The following is a 15,813-nucleotide window of genomic DNA, read 5'->3' as shown; positions in this document are numbered from 1 at the left end:
AATAACGCAAAATACACCAATACAGCTCAGAAAATCATCAATATCAAATATTTGCAGCTTTGTATCTGTGGTTGGCTTTGACGGCCAGTCTCATCGCATACCTAACGACAAAAGCAGTTACTAATACGAGAGCACTTCTCCAACAATATTGTACATCCTACTTCCCTCCTAAAATGTTTTATTGAAGTGTCATCGTCTCTGACATTATCGTCGTCATGTTTTGTTGAAAAGTGTGGTATTAATGTGCCATCTCAAAGAGTATTTGTCAGAAATATGCCCCTTGCCTTATTAGTTGTCTGTAAACAATGTCTGTAAACAATGAAGTATAAAGCGGTTTTTGGTTTTTTGCTGGTCAGATAATCCTGGTCGATTTAATAGTGACGTGAGAATAGATAACTATGCACTTTTAATTTGCTAAAAATGTATTACCCTTCCAGATTACAATTAAACAAGACAGAACTTCGTGACAAAATAATTTAAAATCCGACCGATACTGACTCCAACAATGTATGAGCAAAATTAATTGTTTATTCAAATGTGTACAACATTTCTTTTGTTTGGTCCGTGGAAACAGTTGAATTGCATGGTATCTGCAATCAAATATAACATCGTGGTTACTCTACACAAACATAATGAGCCCGGTAGTTATAAGCAATGACCAACACAGGTTTGTATGTTGTATCTAAGGTTATTTGCCTCTCGAAACTGAATGACTCAAACATTTTCCTCAAGCTGTCCCTGGCGAAAGATCAAACGAATCTCTTACAAAAATCAAAATAAGTTTAAGGCCCACCGTAGTTATTTGGATAGGAGAGAAACAAGGCAGCTAAAATTTACAAGCATTTGAAATTCAAAAATTGTTGCTATTTCCTAAGTTAACGATATCCATTTGGAAAGACTAAATTTTCGATTTTCACGAATATCTGCCCCAAGCGCCTCTCTACCTGAAGGTCTTCTCCACCGGGATCCCATCACATTTGAAAATCACAATTGGAGCACCCTTCTGCTGCGGTAGACACATCGTGTGTTATACCGATGACATCTTTATTCACAACCAATTTGGTAAATATATATGGTAATACCCAGGGACCATAAGAGTCTGATTTCCGTCATATCCTACTGACCAAAAAGCGACCTTGAAGTCGAGAGACTTTCACGTTCATTGTCTAAAACAAGTCTCTCTGGATGATCACTTTAGGGTGACTGTCTTTATATTTAATGCCAGTAAATGAGTAGAGCGCGATAGGAGGTGATATACACATATTTAAGATGCCGTATTGTTTCAGTATTCACGTGATTTTTTTGGATATGACGGACAGTCCAGGATGTTCAGTATAGAAGAAGCCGGATATGTTTGAAGTGAAATAAAATGGAAGAATTCATATGCTCAGTTTATCTGTTGAATGCAACAATTATTTTGTTTTGTTTTTCTGTTAAATAGACAACTTTTGAAGTAATTTTGCATTCATTTGAGTATCTATACTTGCAGTGAAAGAATTTAAAAGTTCTGTATTCCTAAAAGAATCTATTCTAACACCTGTTGCTCTTTATTCCGTAAAACGCAATCTATCGGCCTCCACACTATAACGCCTCTTTTTCTTGATGTCTTCATTCGAATATTTCAGATATTCATTCACTTTATCTAATTTATTCTAATTTGGCTTCGACTATAGACGAGTTTCATTGCTAATCAGTTTTGTTTCTCCTTTGGCCATTTAGTTAATAAATGTGCCTATTCCTTCAAGAACATTTTGGTAATTCATAAATTTACATCGTGATTGTATAGTAGTTCAGTTAAGTCGATCGGGGTTAGAAGATTGTTGAATCGAAAGGTGAAACCTGCAGTGTGAGTGTTAATAGATCCATTGCGGTTTTTCTCTGTTGCTTCTTACGCAAAACATGGACCTTTATCTTGTAACGATTAAAGCGCATATATTTCAGAGTCAGCAAACTTTGACAATGTTCTATAATTTGGCGTATCATGAAAATTCACGTGGAATTCTCGCCAAAACGAGGTTTCGTCTGTTCTGTGACGTCATTATTAATACGAGTGAGTTATTGCTGTGTCCTGCTTCAGGTACCCTGAGGTGAAGTATGTCAGTCAATGTTGAATTGAAAAACATATACAGTTTAAATTTACTCGTGGGTGTTTAAAAAAATGAGGAAATTAATACTGTGTCATACCGAATTACTGCATGTACATGGTGCAAAACACAAACATAAGTGCCACCTTGTACCGTTTACTACGGATTTGTGTTTCGTAGAGATGTCGGAATGTGCCTACAGCGTTTGAGTGACGTCATGTTTGCACTAGAGCAAAAAAAACAAATTCATAATAAATGTAACGGTTAAAACGTTGCCTTTTTTCCGGACTTTGGACCGCGTGGTACGTGTACGCACCTGGTCTCCGTGAGTGGGAACCAGACTACTGCGTTCTCTGTACCTACGTCGTGTGGTTCCTTGTCAAGCTTTCTAGTAGTAGAACAGTGACAGCCATGAATGCTGTGGCAGTTTTGTGGACGGTTTGGGTAATTTTTGAAGCCACACTTGCATCAAAAGCTGCTGATGAAAGTAAGTGTACTATTCCTATATAATTTAGAACAGAAGGTCGACCAAGCTTACAATTAGCTAATTCTAAACGTAAAATATGCCATTAAACTCATTTATTGTTCCTCAGGAAGTTATCATATACAACTCGGAAATTAATATTTGAAGTTTTCATGTTGATGTGCCCAGATTTGACGATGTGTTGGTTATTTACCACTTTAATGTCGTTATCCAGTTCGAAGTTACAAGATGGCGATCTGCGATGGAGACATTTTGTCGCTCGACAGGTGTCACTGTACACAAATACACGCTCGACCAGTGCAGCCAACGGCCATGACACGCTCAGGTCAGAGGGTCACTGTGTGCAGAGAGATATGATCGTTTACCCAGATAAACGAATGGAAAAGGCGGAATTTTTCACTCAACAGGAGGCATAATTTTGGGTGAACATATTTTAAAATGTTCTGCAGATACATGTAGGGTCGCTTGCACAGAGCTGGTCACAGATGTTTATGTTATACGTGCTGCTTAAGGTTTTTCAAATATTGATATTGAAAATAGAGAAACCTAATAAATCACAAAACTGCAAGAACACTCCGAGATAATTTTTCACGAGAAGTCGAGTGACGAACTACTCGATGAATAAGAATTGACAAGAGAAAGTTATAAGTAGCCGCCTGCGAAAGTAGTAGAACTTGATCGATCGTGACAGCTGGCACAATATGGCGATCTTTGGCCTTCTTGTTTGATCACAAAAGGACCGTGTCACTTGCTCGGTAAAAATGTCTGTATTCGGTGGAACTCCGGGGGAAAATTAGTAAATTATTAATTTGTCGTATATCTGTACCGTACCGTTCGACCTGTAAGGTTTCAGGGGTTATCGAATATTTATTCATTTATTTATTTGCGGCTAGGTTTTCGTTTTTTCAAGGTAAACACACTATATAATTTTGAATCGGATTTTACCACATAACGTTTCTGCCTAAAAGTATAGATTTGTAATTTTTTAAAAAGTACCTGTAACGCCTGCATGCTTGCACAATTGTGGCATTATAGAGAAAATTATAAGGAAGTGAAAAAGATGCTTTTGCTTTGATTCTTTGATTCTTACATTACTTATAAGGAAGCTAAATTTCGCAGGAAAGTAAAATGTCACAAATATTGCAACAAAATTTAAAAGCTACCTTAAATTTGTACATTGAATGGTTCAGGGCACATCTTCAAGAAGTTTTAAGCACTATATCTTTTCGTGAAGATGTCTTACGTGCTAGTCATGGTTCTCTAATAATATGCTGTCTGTCCCTGTTTCGGTTTTTCCAGGACCACGTGACACCGCAGCAAAATATCGGTTGACAGGTGGATCTACTCCCTACGAAGGCAATGTAGAGATTTTCCTATCATACCAGGGATGGACTCCCCTCTGTGATGAGTACTGGAATACATATCGTGCTGATGAAGTTTGCCATGGAATGGGTAAGATTGACATGAGAGTGAGTGGGCGGATGAGTGGGTGAGAAACCATTGAGTCAGCCAGTATGTTACTAATAAGTGTGTTAGTGAGTTGGTAGGTAGTACATAGGTAGGAAGGTAGGTAAGTCAGTCAGTCAGTTAGTCAGTAAGTAAGCTTGCTAACATACAAGCAAGCAAGTAAGTTGGCAGGTCAGTCATTCAATCAGTCAGGGACTAAAACCTCGCCGTTTCAAAACATCTCTTTGCCTCGTGGTTTTCCGTTACCAAGCGAATGATGATAACACTCACTCCTTACTGGGATTTTAGGGAGCCATCATTATTAACGGCCTGAGGGGGGGGGGGGTCGGAGAAATCACACTAGAACTAGAAAATCCGAAATTTCGAGTTACCCCCTCCCAGCCAACCATTATGAATTTGAGTGACCCCCTTTCTAACACAGTAATTTTGACTGACACCCCCAAACCCCAACTTAGGAAAGTTAAACATCAATATATGTACTTGTAAACTTAACTACAGCAACAGTAAAGACCTTTTAAATCCTGGTTTACCCTGCTAGATTATCGTCAGTTGCCTCATGATTGTTGAAAAAGGTGAAACCAACAAAATGAAATTAAAAGTCACAACAAAATATAGTATATAAAAGCTCACGCTATAACCAGTATCCAACCATATAGTATATTGTTTAATTTGGATGGGTATCGTGACAGGGTTTTCACCAGGATATCTGACGGGGAAGAATTTGGAAGTACAGGGGGTAGAATACGCGAGAGGCTAAGGGGAGAGGGCCAGAGGGGTTCCCCTCTCTTGCGTGGAAAATTTTGACAAATACATGTGTGCAATGGTGCAGTCTGGTGCAATCTGAGAGGTGTTGTCAATTTGTTTTTACTTAGTAAAACTTTGACAATGACATGTGACACCCCAACGATGGAGGGCACGAGAGGGGGTGTCCCCCTCTCGCATCGAAAATTATGAGAAATTGATGTGTGTAATGGTGCAATCTGAGAGGTGTTTCAAATTGTTTTGCACTAAGTAAAACTGTTTGAAATGACACTAAACACTGATAGTTTTATTACATTTTTTGCATGATCAATATTCGAGTCACAATATTCAAGAAACAAAAATGGCAATACATTGTGTAGGCCTACCTGGTAAAAACAGCAATCAGTTTCATGAGGTTGCAGATCGAATAATCGCAGGCACGGCAAATCTGCGATCTTCTTTTTGTCATTTGCAGAATCTTACATTCCTGTAAATGAAATTAGTGGGCTAATGAGGTTTCAATCCATTCATTCTATTGGACAGCCTGATTAAAAGTATGATCAAATGTCAAAATGGTCACAAAATGAACTTGAGTCAATTAAAGTATATGTTCTGTGATAATAAAGGATGTTGGCCAATAGTTCAGTTTTGTCCTACATTCTGTGCACTAATAATGGCATCTGATGAATAATTCCTCCGTGACACTGCCCTCTTTCCACCTCTGGTTACGACTGTTGGAAACCACTGTGTGACATCATCATCAACACTGCCCTCATCCTCACTGTCACTGGTGCCATTGAGTACATGAACAACGATATCATTCTCATCATACTTCTGTTTCATGATCAGTATTGTCGGTAGTGGCACCCATCCTTGCAGTTTTTTTTGCCTGGTTTCATGAAGTTAATATTTATTGTTTTGTAAAAGTATTTACTTTCTTTATATTTAAAATTTATAAGAGTAAAATATACTTTATCAAATAATCATTTTGTGCATTTTATGTAGGGTATCAAAACTTTGTTTCTGCAATATTGTGCTTACCAAGAGATTGCCAACATTTGTGTCAAAGAGGTCAGAGAAAAGTAACAAGACAAAGAATAAAAAAATTTAATGTAGGGATTAAATTTAGATTTGGTTGAAAGATACAGGAAATCTCTATTGCTCAGGTAGTTTGGACTATGACAATCAGTTTCTTGCAATAAAAGATGGGTTTGTTTTTGAGGTAGTCCAGTGTTTTGTATAATTTATGGAATTAGCTTTCTTTATACATAATACCCTATAGAATGACGAGTAGATATTTCTTATGCTTAATCGGGCAAGTGTACAAATTTCTTATTAGGAAATACTAAAACATTACTTATTTTAGTAATGATAATCAATATACTCGGTATACATCAAATTCTGCGACGTTTTTGTAAAATTATACCATTTTATAATCTATTGCTTTCATTCTTTTCTTTTTGAACACCCCGATAGCTTTCAATTCTAATTGAGTGACCCCTCCTCATTATCCTCCGACCCCGGGGCCGTAATTAATGACGGCCCCCGTATCATGTAGCCCAGTAAGTTAACGACTGAATCTATCCCGCCAGCTAACGAGTAAAAAACACTCCCGCTATATGACCGTCCCCTCCCAGGCAAACCGCCTGTGATCACTTTGTTTGTACAGAAAAAAACTTTGTAGGCTACCTTGATTCCTGATTTGTTCATGAACGACGCAAATATCGATAGTCCATATCAGTGTCGCGATATATCATTAGGTGTTATATTTTGTGATTATCAGGCCATTCTACAGGAGCAATGTGGAGTGAAAGTGTCGCTACGCCGTCCAGGACAGCAGGGCCAACATGTGTAAGTCTGCAATGTGCAGAAAACACGGACAGCATATCACTGTGTACTTTGGATCTGAAAGAAAACTGTCAGTGTACGCAAGTACAGGCAACATGTAACTGTAAGTTACCGTCTCTTCAATGGACTGGTAGGGGCGCTAGCAATTCAGTGAAATCGAAGAAGAAGCAAATTTGCCCTTAAATATTGGATACTGTGTTTGTTTTGTAGCCGCGGAACTAGCTGGCACAAATTTGAACGAATATTCAGCAATAAATAGCTTAATATTATTTGCGATCAATATTTCTGCAAACTGATAACGGAGACGACGTTCAGTTTTTTCTTGGCTTTCTGATACTATTCGTTCACAGATGAAGGCTACGTTGGTTGCTTTAAGGGCGCTGAGTGCGACAAAATCGGGGAGCTAGAAGATAACCAAATGACCATACAACTATGCCTAGAAAACTGCAGAAGCAAAGGCCTACAGTTTGGATCGCTCCAGCCTACCAAGTGTATTTGCAGAGACAGTGACACAGAGTGTCAAGAGTGGTCTGAAGCGGACAATATACTATGCGCACTGTCTTGTGGAGGCGATGAGTCCCACGCCTGCGGCGGTCGAACTGTCTATTTTGGAAAATACGATGGTAAACTGTTTCATGAACATTGTTTTTCCATTATTAGTTCCACTGGAAAGTCATTCCAATAAAAATTTGATAACATTTTCATGGTGCCTTTTATAAAACAAACATTCTCATTCCTCTCTCTAACTTGCAATGAAATACAAAGTCTTGCCAATGATAACGCAGTGTATCATGTACAGTATGTGATGTCATCATATTGTCGACAAATGAGTTGTATTCCGGACTGACATTTAGTTTTCCACAGCTACTCTGGACATTGCATCTGTATATTGATGTATTAAGTTTGAAGGCTCACTGTCGTATATGCAAGTCACCGATTTGATAGTTGATTATTCAAAAATAAACATAGACAATACAGGAAAGACATGAGAGTAAACGGTAAAGGTTGCACCTCTTGAAGCACTGACTACTCGATCATCTTTTAAATAACTCAACGTTTCATGTGTGAGCAATAATATATGTTTACTTCCAGTTCAAATGGGCGCCTGTGGAGGCAGTTACTCGGAGGAGAGAGGGACCATCTACTCACACAATTTTCCTGGCTACTATCCGGACAACAGCCAGTGCTCATGGGATGTCTCCACTTCCGACGACCACGTCAGCCTCGATTTCACGATATTCGACATCCGGGGCCTGAGTGACCAAATCTTGATCACGGAGTCCTACGAGGGGACTGAACAGCTCTTGGCCCACGTCAACAGCACCTTTGACCCGTCCCACACCATTCACTCCTGTTCAAGCAAAGTAAACATCGAATTGCTGTCGTCAAGTGGTGGCAAATTCGCCGTTGATTTCAAAGGTGATTACTTCACTCTGCATCTGATTTTGATTCAGCACATTAAAGCAATATTCGCTACAACTATTGCAAATACAACATGATGGTGATGATGATGATGATGATGATGATCATGATGATGATGATGATGATGATGATGATGATGATGATGATGATCTGCAACATATTCATCATCATCATCATCATCATCATCGTCGTCGTCGTCGTCGTCATCATCATCATCATCATCACCATCATCATCATCATCATCATCATCATCATCATCATCATCATCGTCGTCGTCGTCGTCGTCGTCATCATCATCATCATCAGCATCATCATCATCATCATCATCATCATCATCATCATCATCATCATCGACATCGTCGTCGCTAGTGTACTCAAAGATGACATCATAGTCACATTAGGTACGTATCCAATGTGGCGGCGACAGATTTTGACCTTGACTGTCAGAACCATCTCGAATACTACAATATCAGGCACTGTGCGGCTGACTCGAAACTGACTTAGCTCAAAGTCATCACGGAGAGACATTGATATTTCTTTGTGCGTAAAGGACACACCACACTACTTAAAATGTTAAGTGAATGTGAATTCTTCTGTCCTTCAGGCAATGCACGATGTATTGACCCCGGCAACGTCGACAATGGAGATACTGTGACGATGAGTATCTGTCCATACCGTACTGGTGACATCGTCACTGTCGTCTGCGATGAAGGCTACAGAATTCGAATCAACTCTACTTCAAGGTCAATCGAATGCAAGGACGGAGAGTGGAATAGCTCACTACCAGAGTGCGAAGGTATGTCATTGGAGAGGACCTGTTGTTTCAGGTTGATGATTACTCTCTGTAGGTTGAAGTTTATAGAGCTGTAAACATTGGTGTACTTTAGAACGATTCAAAACTAATTATCTGCTTTCAAAAATCCAGGTGCTGTGGCCCTTGGCATATCGATATGTGACGATTTATCGCTCGTACACGGTGACTAAAATCATGGATATTAAGCATGTACAACTATATGCTGACTACAGACATGTTATTGCATCACAAGTCCAAGGCAGTCTATATGTCTTCAACTTCTGATCCTACACAATATTTACCACATTTTAATGAAAAGTTCGATAAGATTGTCATCGTTTTGCTTTAGAAACAAAGTGTATTCTGTATTTTTGTCCTTTACTAAAGTACACTGAAATACAATGTATGAGCATGGCAAAATCAATGCATTGTGGACACTATTAATTATTTTTCATTCCATCATCGAACGGGAGAGACTCCCACTAACAGGATAAGGTCATTGTCACCCACTGCCCAATTGTGCAATTAGGAGTGCCTTGCTCAAGAGCACAACACTAAGCTGGAGTCTCGAACTCACTTCCCTCCGATAGTGACACCGCTGCTCCGGAAACAACCGAGTATCCGAGTCACCCTCAATTATAAGGTAGTAGGCGCCTCGAAAGTGAAAGACTTAAACTTTTGCTCAAACTTTCCTCAGGACATCTTTCAACCATTCTCTGTCAGCGTCAAGAATACAAATCGGAGGTCACCTTGCAAAATATGGTAATAGAGAAACAAATTACCCCAAATTTACCGACATTTGAAATTCAAAATGGCCGCCATCCCTGTGGTAATTCTATGGAGAAAAGTACAGTTTTCGATTTTCTAAAAATTTGAAGGTGAAAAATTTTCCCTAGACCAAGAGCTTTAAAATGAGCCTCAAAATTGGAAAAGAATTGTAAAAGTTTGAGAGTCCGAATGTCTGTCCCTAAGGCGCATTCTACCTTAATTGTAGCGGTACCATACCCATTAACATGGTGCCCCCTATTATTAATAAATGTCATCACTGACATTTTCCGGTAGAAGAAGAGCGCTGTCGTAAAGTTGTTGTTTTTCGTCAAATTGGACGTTTTAGTTGGTATGTTTTGGGGTTGGCTTGGTTTGTTTACTTTTAACACGATTGGAACTAATTTGGGATCATTCAAAAGTGTTAGGTGCCGTATAGCTGAATGTTGCAATATTACAAATTACTCATAAAAACAAGTGTGTCACTTGAAAAGAAAAGCAGATGAGGTTACATTTGTAGATTAAATCGACATTACTTCACCATCCAATTATCCCAAATTAGTTCCAATCGTGTTTTTTGAAATATTTTAGCGCCTCAAAGTTATCAGTCATGCATAATTTTCTTTTCAAAGGATCACGGCTGATAAGTAACGAACGACTTTTTCCACTCCATAAACTAGTAAACACAAAATTACGTATGTAGTAGAATACCTTCAAACATAATGAGAAATGAAAAAAAATATAAGTGCATTAGGTGCCGTTTGTCTTTGCAACGGTGGTTTGGTTGCCTAAGACACACTTGATAATTGGTGGTACACTATCAAAACATTTTCTTGTTCGCCGATTTACAAATCCGTCACTTTTTTTTTCTACAGAAGTGGTCATTCTTCCTGGTGGTGTCGGTGCGCCTTCTGCTGGTATGTATTATGTACATTCAAATTTCACGAAGATGAAACGGTTCCAAAAAACAAATGTAAAAATCATTTAAATGAAAAAAAAAATAGGTCAGCTTGCCAATCTCATCTCCGGATGTCCCCGGGGTACTGCAAAACAACCAATGTGTTTTCATCGTGCCTTACCACTGTCTATTCGGACGCGATGATGGCAACGTGGTTGTGTTGAGTGGGATGCTGCTACTGATGATGATGATGATGATGATGATGATGATGATGATGGTCGTCGTCATCATGATCATGATGGTGACGACGACAACGACGACGACGACGACGACGATGATGATGATGACGATTAAAGTGGGGGTGGTGGCGGTAATGATTGTTATGGTGATAAATGATGATTATAATGAAAACTATCATTAATTGTAGGTGTAATCGGCGGTATCGTCATAGCGATAATAGTAGTCATTACAATCATTGTACTTCTGATCATTCTCATCATCGTGAAACGTAGGAGGTAAGTTGTCGTCATGGAAACAGTGACCTTTACCTTTTGAAAACTTACATAGCTCTCGTCATGACATCGATCTTAAACTTGAAAGGATAATGTTAAATGAATCTTTCGTAAGTTCTAAATCAAGACTTGGGCGTTTGCCTAAAATATTCGATAGAATCAGCGGTAATAGCAGATCGTTACACAGTATGATATCAATCTCAGTTACAGTTACTCTTTCCAGATTTTATTATCTGAAGCTACGTATTGACAGATAAATATCGTGCCAAATGTGTACCTACGATCTCTATCTATCTATCTATCTATCTATCTATCTATCTATCTATAGCTATCTATCTATCTATCTATCTACTATCTATCTATCTATCTAACTATCTTATATATATATATATATATATATATATATATATATATATATATATATATATATATATATATATATAATATATATATATATATATATATATATATATTTATCACGTGAACTGGCCCGAATTCCCACCTGTCTTGTGTGACGTAGAACAGGACGGATAAGAAATCCGAATTACCCCTGTTGTACGTCATCAACCGGAACTTTTTTCTTGCATGGTACCGTTCATACATGCGGGTCGCAACGTGAACATAGACCGATTTGTTGTGATCGATGCCGTGCTCTCATGACACTTTTTCAAAAAAGTTGACCCGATAAATCCACACGTGGAAATATAGAAGGCATGTCCAGCGAAATTTCGAGTCGCTAAAACTATAGCTGTTCCCGAGAATCGAATGGGGATACCGCCGATCCAGTCTAGTCGCCTCGTAAGGCTCGATGTGGACGTAGTACCTGGCGATCCCGGTTGGCGATAAACCTGAAATCTTCACCTCAACGGAAGTTCAACTGAATAAATGAGTACAGTATAATCTTCGGGAAAGCGACATACAGGCACAAGCATAAAGTCATTCGACTAACGTTAACGACGATAAATTTCCTTCATCATACAAACAATTCCGTAAATTCTTGCTCGGAATCAAACTGTAGCGCGGCGTAAGGCTGTATCGCGCTAGCGAAGACATCAACTGTTGAGCTGTATATGCATTGCAGCGCTGTGGAATCCGATGTACTTCGAAAGTTGACTCAGACAACACTCAAAACAGAGTTTCCGTCAAGTAAAATTAGGATGTATCTACGGGTGAGATATATGTCACTGCAAACATCAAAGTCAAACATTGACGATCGGGATTAACGAGTTGACACCGGCATGGCAGAGACCGGCGCGGTGACGGCAGCGTTGTGGGCATAAACATGCAATGAGGTACACTCTGTGTGTCATCGAACGGAATCTTTCGCTACGGTCGTAAACTTGTGTGATATTTTGAAAAGCCACGGAATCTCTGAGAATGAGAATTACTGTTTCGATCGTGTCGTTGCATTTACTTCATAAATCTATTTGTAAATATTCTGAATAACTCTGAATACTATGGCTATCCGTCGCTAGCACGATGAAAGTTATGTCCACCATACCGATGGCCGACTTGCCTTGGCATCGGTACAGCGCGAGACAATGATTGACAGGTTCACGTGACAGAATCCGTATGTCTGGTTGGTGGAGATACCATTTAATCATGTTAATGTAGCAAATTTCAGCTTGATGGGATTTATGAATGAAAGTATCTCCTGGGTGACGGGCCGCTTTACTCTTTAAATGAAAGTAGGCTAATCCGCATAAGTAAAACACAAATCGCGACGAAATTCGTGCAGTTTGTTACGATAATTTTGATCCATCCAAGTAAAAGAAAAATAAGAAGACTGTTCATGTGATAATATATAATCCCATGGTATTGTTCTCTGTTTGACGTCATCGTATACGAGTGTTTTTTCGCGGAGCCGTACAACCGAAGGCTCGAAGTTGTACGGCTCCGCAAAAAACACTCGTATACGATGACGTCAAACAGAGAAAAATACCATGGGATTATATATATATATATATTTATCACATGAACAGTCTTCTTATTTTTCTTTGATGTGGATGGATCAAAATTATTTTAACAAATTGCATGATTTTTATCGCGATTTTGTGTTTTATTTACGCGGATTACTTACATTTAACGAGTAAAGCGGCCCGTCACCCAGGAGATGTGCAAATGTTTACAGGTATACTTTCATTCATAAATCCGATTAAGCTGAAATTTCGCTACAGCGAAAGGTATCTCCACCAATCAGACATCCGGATTCGGTCACGTGCGCGTGTCAATCATTGTCTCGCGCTGGAGCGATGCCAAGGCAAGTCTGCCATCATAGCTTTCACCGTACCGTGCTACCGACGGATAGCCATAGTATTTTGAGTTATTTAGAATATTTACAATTACATTTATGAAGTTAATACAATGGCACTATCGAAACAGTAGTTATCATTCTTAGAGATGCTGTGGCTTTTAAAATATCACAAGTTTACGACCTTAGCGAGCCCGAAAGATTCAGATCGATGACACACAGAGTGTACGCTTGTTGTTGTGGGCACTGCCGTACGTCACCGGTCTCCGCCGCGCCGGTGGCCATCTCAGTCGTCAATGTTTTCGTTTTATGGACTTTGATGTTTGCTGTGACACGTATCGCCCGTAGGTGCATCTCAATTTTGTTACTTGATGGGAACTCTGTTCTGTTGTACAGTGAGTGTTGTCCGAGTCAACTTTCGAAATAAATCGGATTCTACAGCGCTGCACTGCAGAGTTCAGCTATCGTGTACAGGTCGACAGCTGTATATGTCTTCACTACAGCCTTCCGCTGCAGGTTTGATCTCGATCGAGAAACGACGGAATAATTTGTGTGATGAAGGAAATTTATCGTTGTTCGTCGAATGACTTTATGCTTGTGCCTTCTATGTCGCTTTCCCGAAGATTATACGGTACTCATTTATTAAGTTGAACTTTCGTTGAGGTGTATCTTTAGGGTTTTATATCGCCAACCGGGATCGCCAGGTACGACGTCGCTTGGCGATCGCCAGGTACGACGACGTCCACATTGAACCTTACGACAGGAGCAGTGACGTTACTGAGCCAAATGATCGATGGTATCCTCATTCGATTCTTGCGAATAGCTAAAGCTTTAGCGACTTGGAATTTCGTTGGACATGCCTTCTATGTTTCCATATCTGGATTTATCGCGCCGGGTCACCTTTTTGTCAAATTCTGTGTTTCAGGAAAAAAGTTCCGGTTGATGACGTACAACAGGGGTAATATGGATTTCTTATCTGTGCTGGTGTACGTCACACAGGTGGAGATACGGGCCAGTTCATGTGATAAATATATATATATATATATATATATATATATATATATATATATATATATATATATATATATATATGAACTGACACTATCTATGGCTATTTGGAAATAGGTCACAAGATAAGAAGGTCGATAAACGTAGCCGTCAGACGGCCAGGCAAGACGTTGTTCGTTATACAAGTGTGAAAACAGAAAACGAGTCAGGTGATGGCAAGGCTCCCAGTGAAACTAAAGCAGTTGAGGAACAGCCCCTCAACCCTGGCGAGTCTCCTGGAACGAGCCATGTCGATGAGAAACCCGCGTCGCCACCGTACCTCAATGTACCAACGCCATCAGCGGTCAGCGAAGGAGAGGATGCGGAGCAAACCTATGCAAACGCCGGTAAAGATGGCCAACCCAGCCAACCCGAAGCCCGGAAGAAGGATACCCCACCTTCGAGTCCGGCTAGCGACCAAGGCGGTGATGATCCACATAGTTCTGGGTCTGGCTTTGTAGATAACCTGGTCTACGAGTCTTCTGATGCGCCGGAAGTGGCAGGATCATCGAGCAACTCAAGTGACGCTAAACGAATCGAAGACCCGCAAAAGTCTGACGACGTAGTCTACGAGCCTACCGACGAGGGCGCCAACCAGTCAGCCAGAGCGTCGAATTTGTACTCCGAAGCAATATAGAGACGTCGAAGGCGGCATCACCTCTTGAACTGATTCGAAAAAAAAATCGTGCCAAAGTCGATGAAGGCTGAAGTTGATTAAGTACAGTGTAGGCCATGGATAACTACTTTTATGTATGTGCGATGTCATATTTTCGAAATACTCATTGTTGACAGGAGAAACTTTCACCGTGAGTTTTGAAGTCTGTCAGCGCGCTGAAGGCCGGCCATAAGCAAGACAGATTTTTTCAGAATACGTGTATTTGTGCGTTACACAAGGTATCGTTGTTTTGTGAAGAACATCATTTTAGTCGTTTTATTCTTTCTTAGATACTAGTAAGCAGAACATTAACAAGGGAATATACAAAACGTCACTATGGTGACCGTGCATGGGATAGCGTACAATTAATTGAACTTTAGAATCCCAGCAAGTGCCCAACCTACTAGCAAAATTGTCTGGATGCTTCCCCATGGACCATGTCGAGTGAACTGACCCTCAAATAACTGCCATTCAAGTATAATGGCGAATTAAAAGTAAATTTATCAAATGTAGTGGCTGGTAAATATGTCAGAAAGAGTTAATATTTGACGCCATGATGATGTGAATAACCCATTAATTTGATCAAAACTTTGGGGATTTAGACACCTCCGAAAAACTTTATATTGCCATGAATTGATTCTCTAACAGTTTGTACGAAAACAATATATTCAGTTCTATGGGGTGTAAATGTGATGGGTATTTTTTCAAATTTGCTATAGATTAAATTCACTCTAGATTATAGTTTCAGATTTTTTGACAATTTCTTAGAAATATTTTGTTCACTTTAATATTTCAATCCCATTCGGTGTAAACAATTATTTTACTTCAATTTGAACCTGTTATGTT

The 15,813-nt window shown here is 39.5% G+C and overlaps 1 protein-coding gene across 1 annotated transcript in view; it reads left to right on the top strand.

Moving 5' to 3' along the window:
* The first annotated feature begins 2,323 nt into the window (after positions 1-2,323).
* LOC139133414 (scavenger receptor cysteine-rich domain superfamily protein-like) overlaps positions 2,324-15,813 on the top strand; it is a 13,823-nt gene continuing 333 nt past the window's right edge. The window contains exons 1-9 of the mRNA XM_070700001.1: positions 2,324-2,571; positions 3,868-4,020; positions 6,560-6,727; positions 6,975-7,247; positions 7,717-8,043; positions 8,651-8,842; positions 10,480-10,521; positions 10,930-11,017; positions 14,391-15,813. The exon at positions 14,391-15,813 is cut by the window's right edge and continues 333 nt beyond it. Of these exons, the coding sequence (XP_070556102.1) occupies positions 2,496-2,571; positions 3,868-4,020; positions 6,560-6,727; positions 6,975-7,247; positions 7,717-8,043; positions 8,651-8,842; positions 10,480-10,521; positions 10,930-11,017; positions 14,391-14,949 (1,878 nt within the window). The 5' untranslated portion in view covers positions 2,324-2,495 and the 3' untranslated portion in view covers positions 14,950-15,813. The remainder of the gene's footprint in view (positions 2,572-3,867; positions 4,021-6,559; positions 6,728-6,974; positions 7,248-7,716; positions 8,044-8,650; positions 8,843-10,479; positions 10,522-10,929; positions 11,018-14,390) is intronic.

Source organism: Ptychodera flava, chromosome 1 (genome assembly GCF_041260155.1).
Source record: "Ptychodera flava strain L36383 chromosome 1, AS_Pfla_20210202, whole genome shotgun sequence".
Lineage (NCBI taxonomy): Eukaryota > Metazoa > Hemichordata > Enteropneusta > Ptychoderidae > Ptychodera > Ptychodera flava.
The sequence above is the reverse complement of the archived record's forward strand: the minus strand, read 5'-3'. Positions and strand labels throughout refer to the sequence as shown.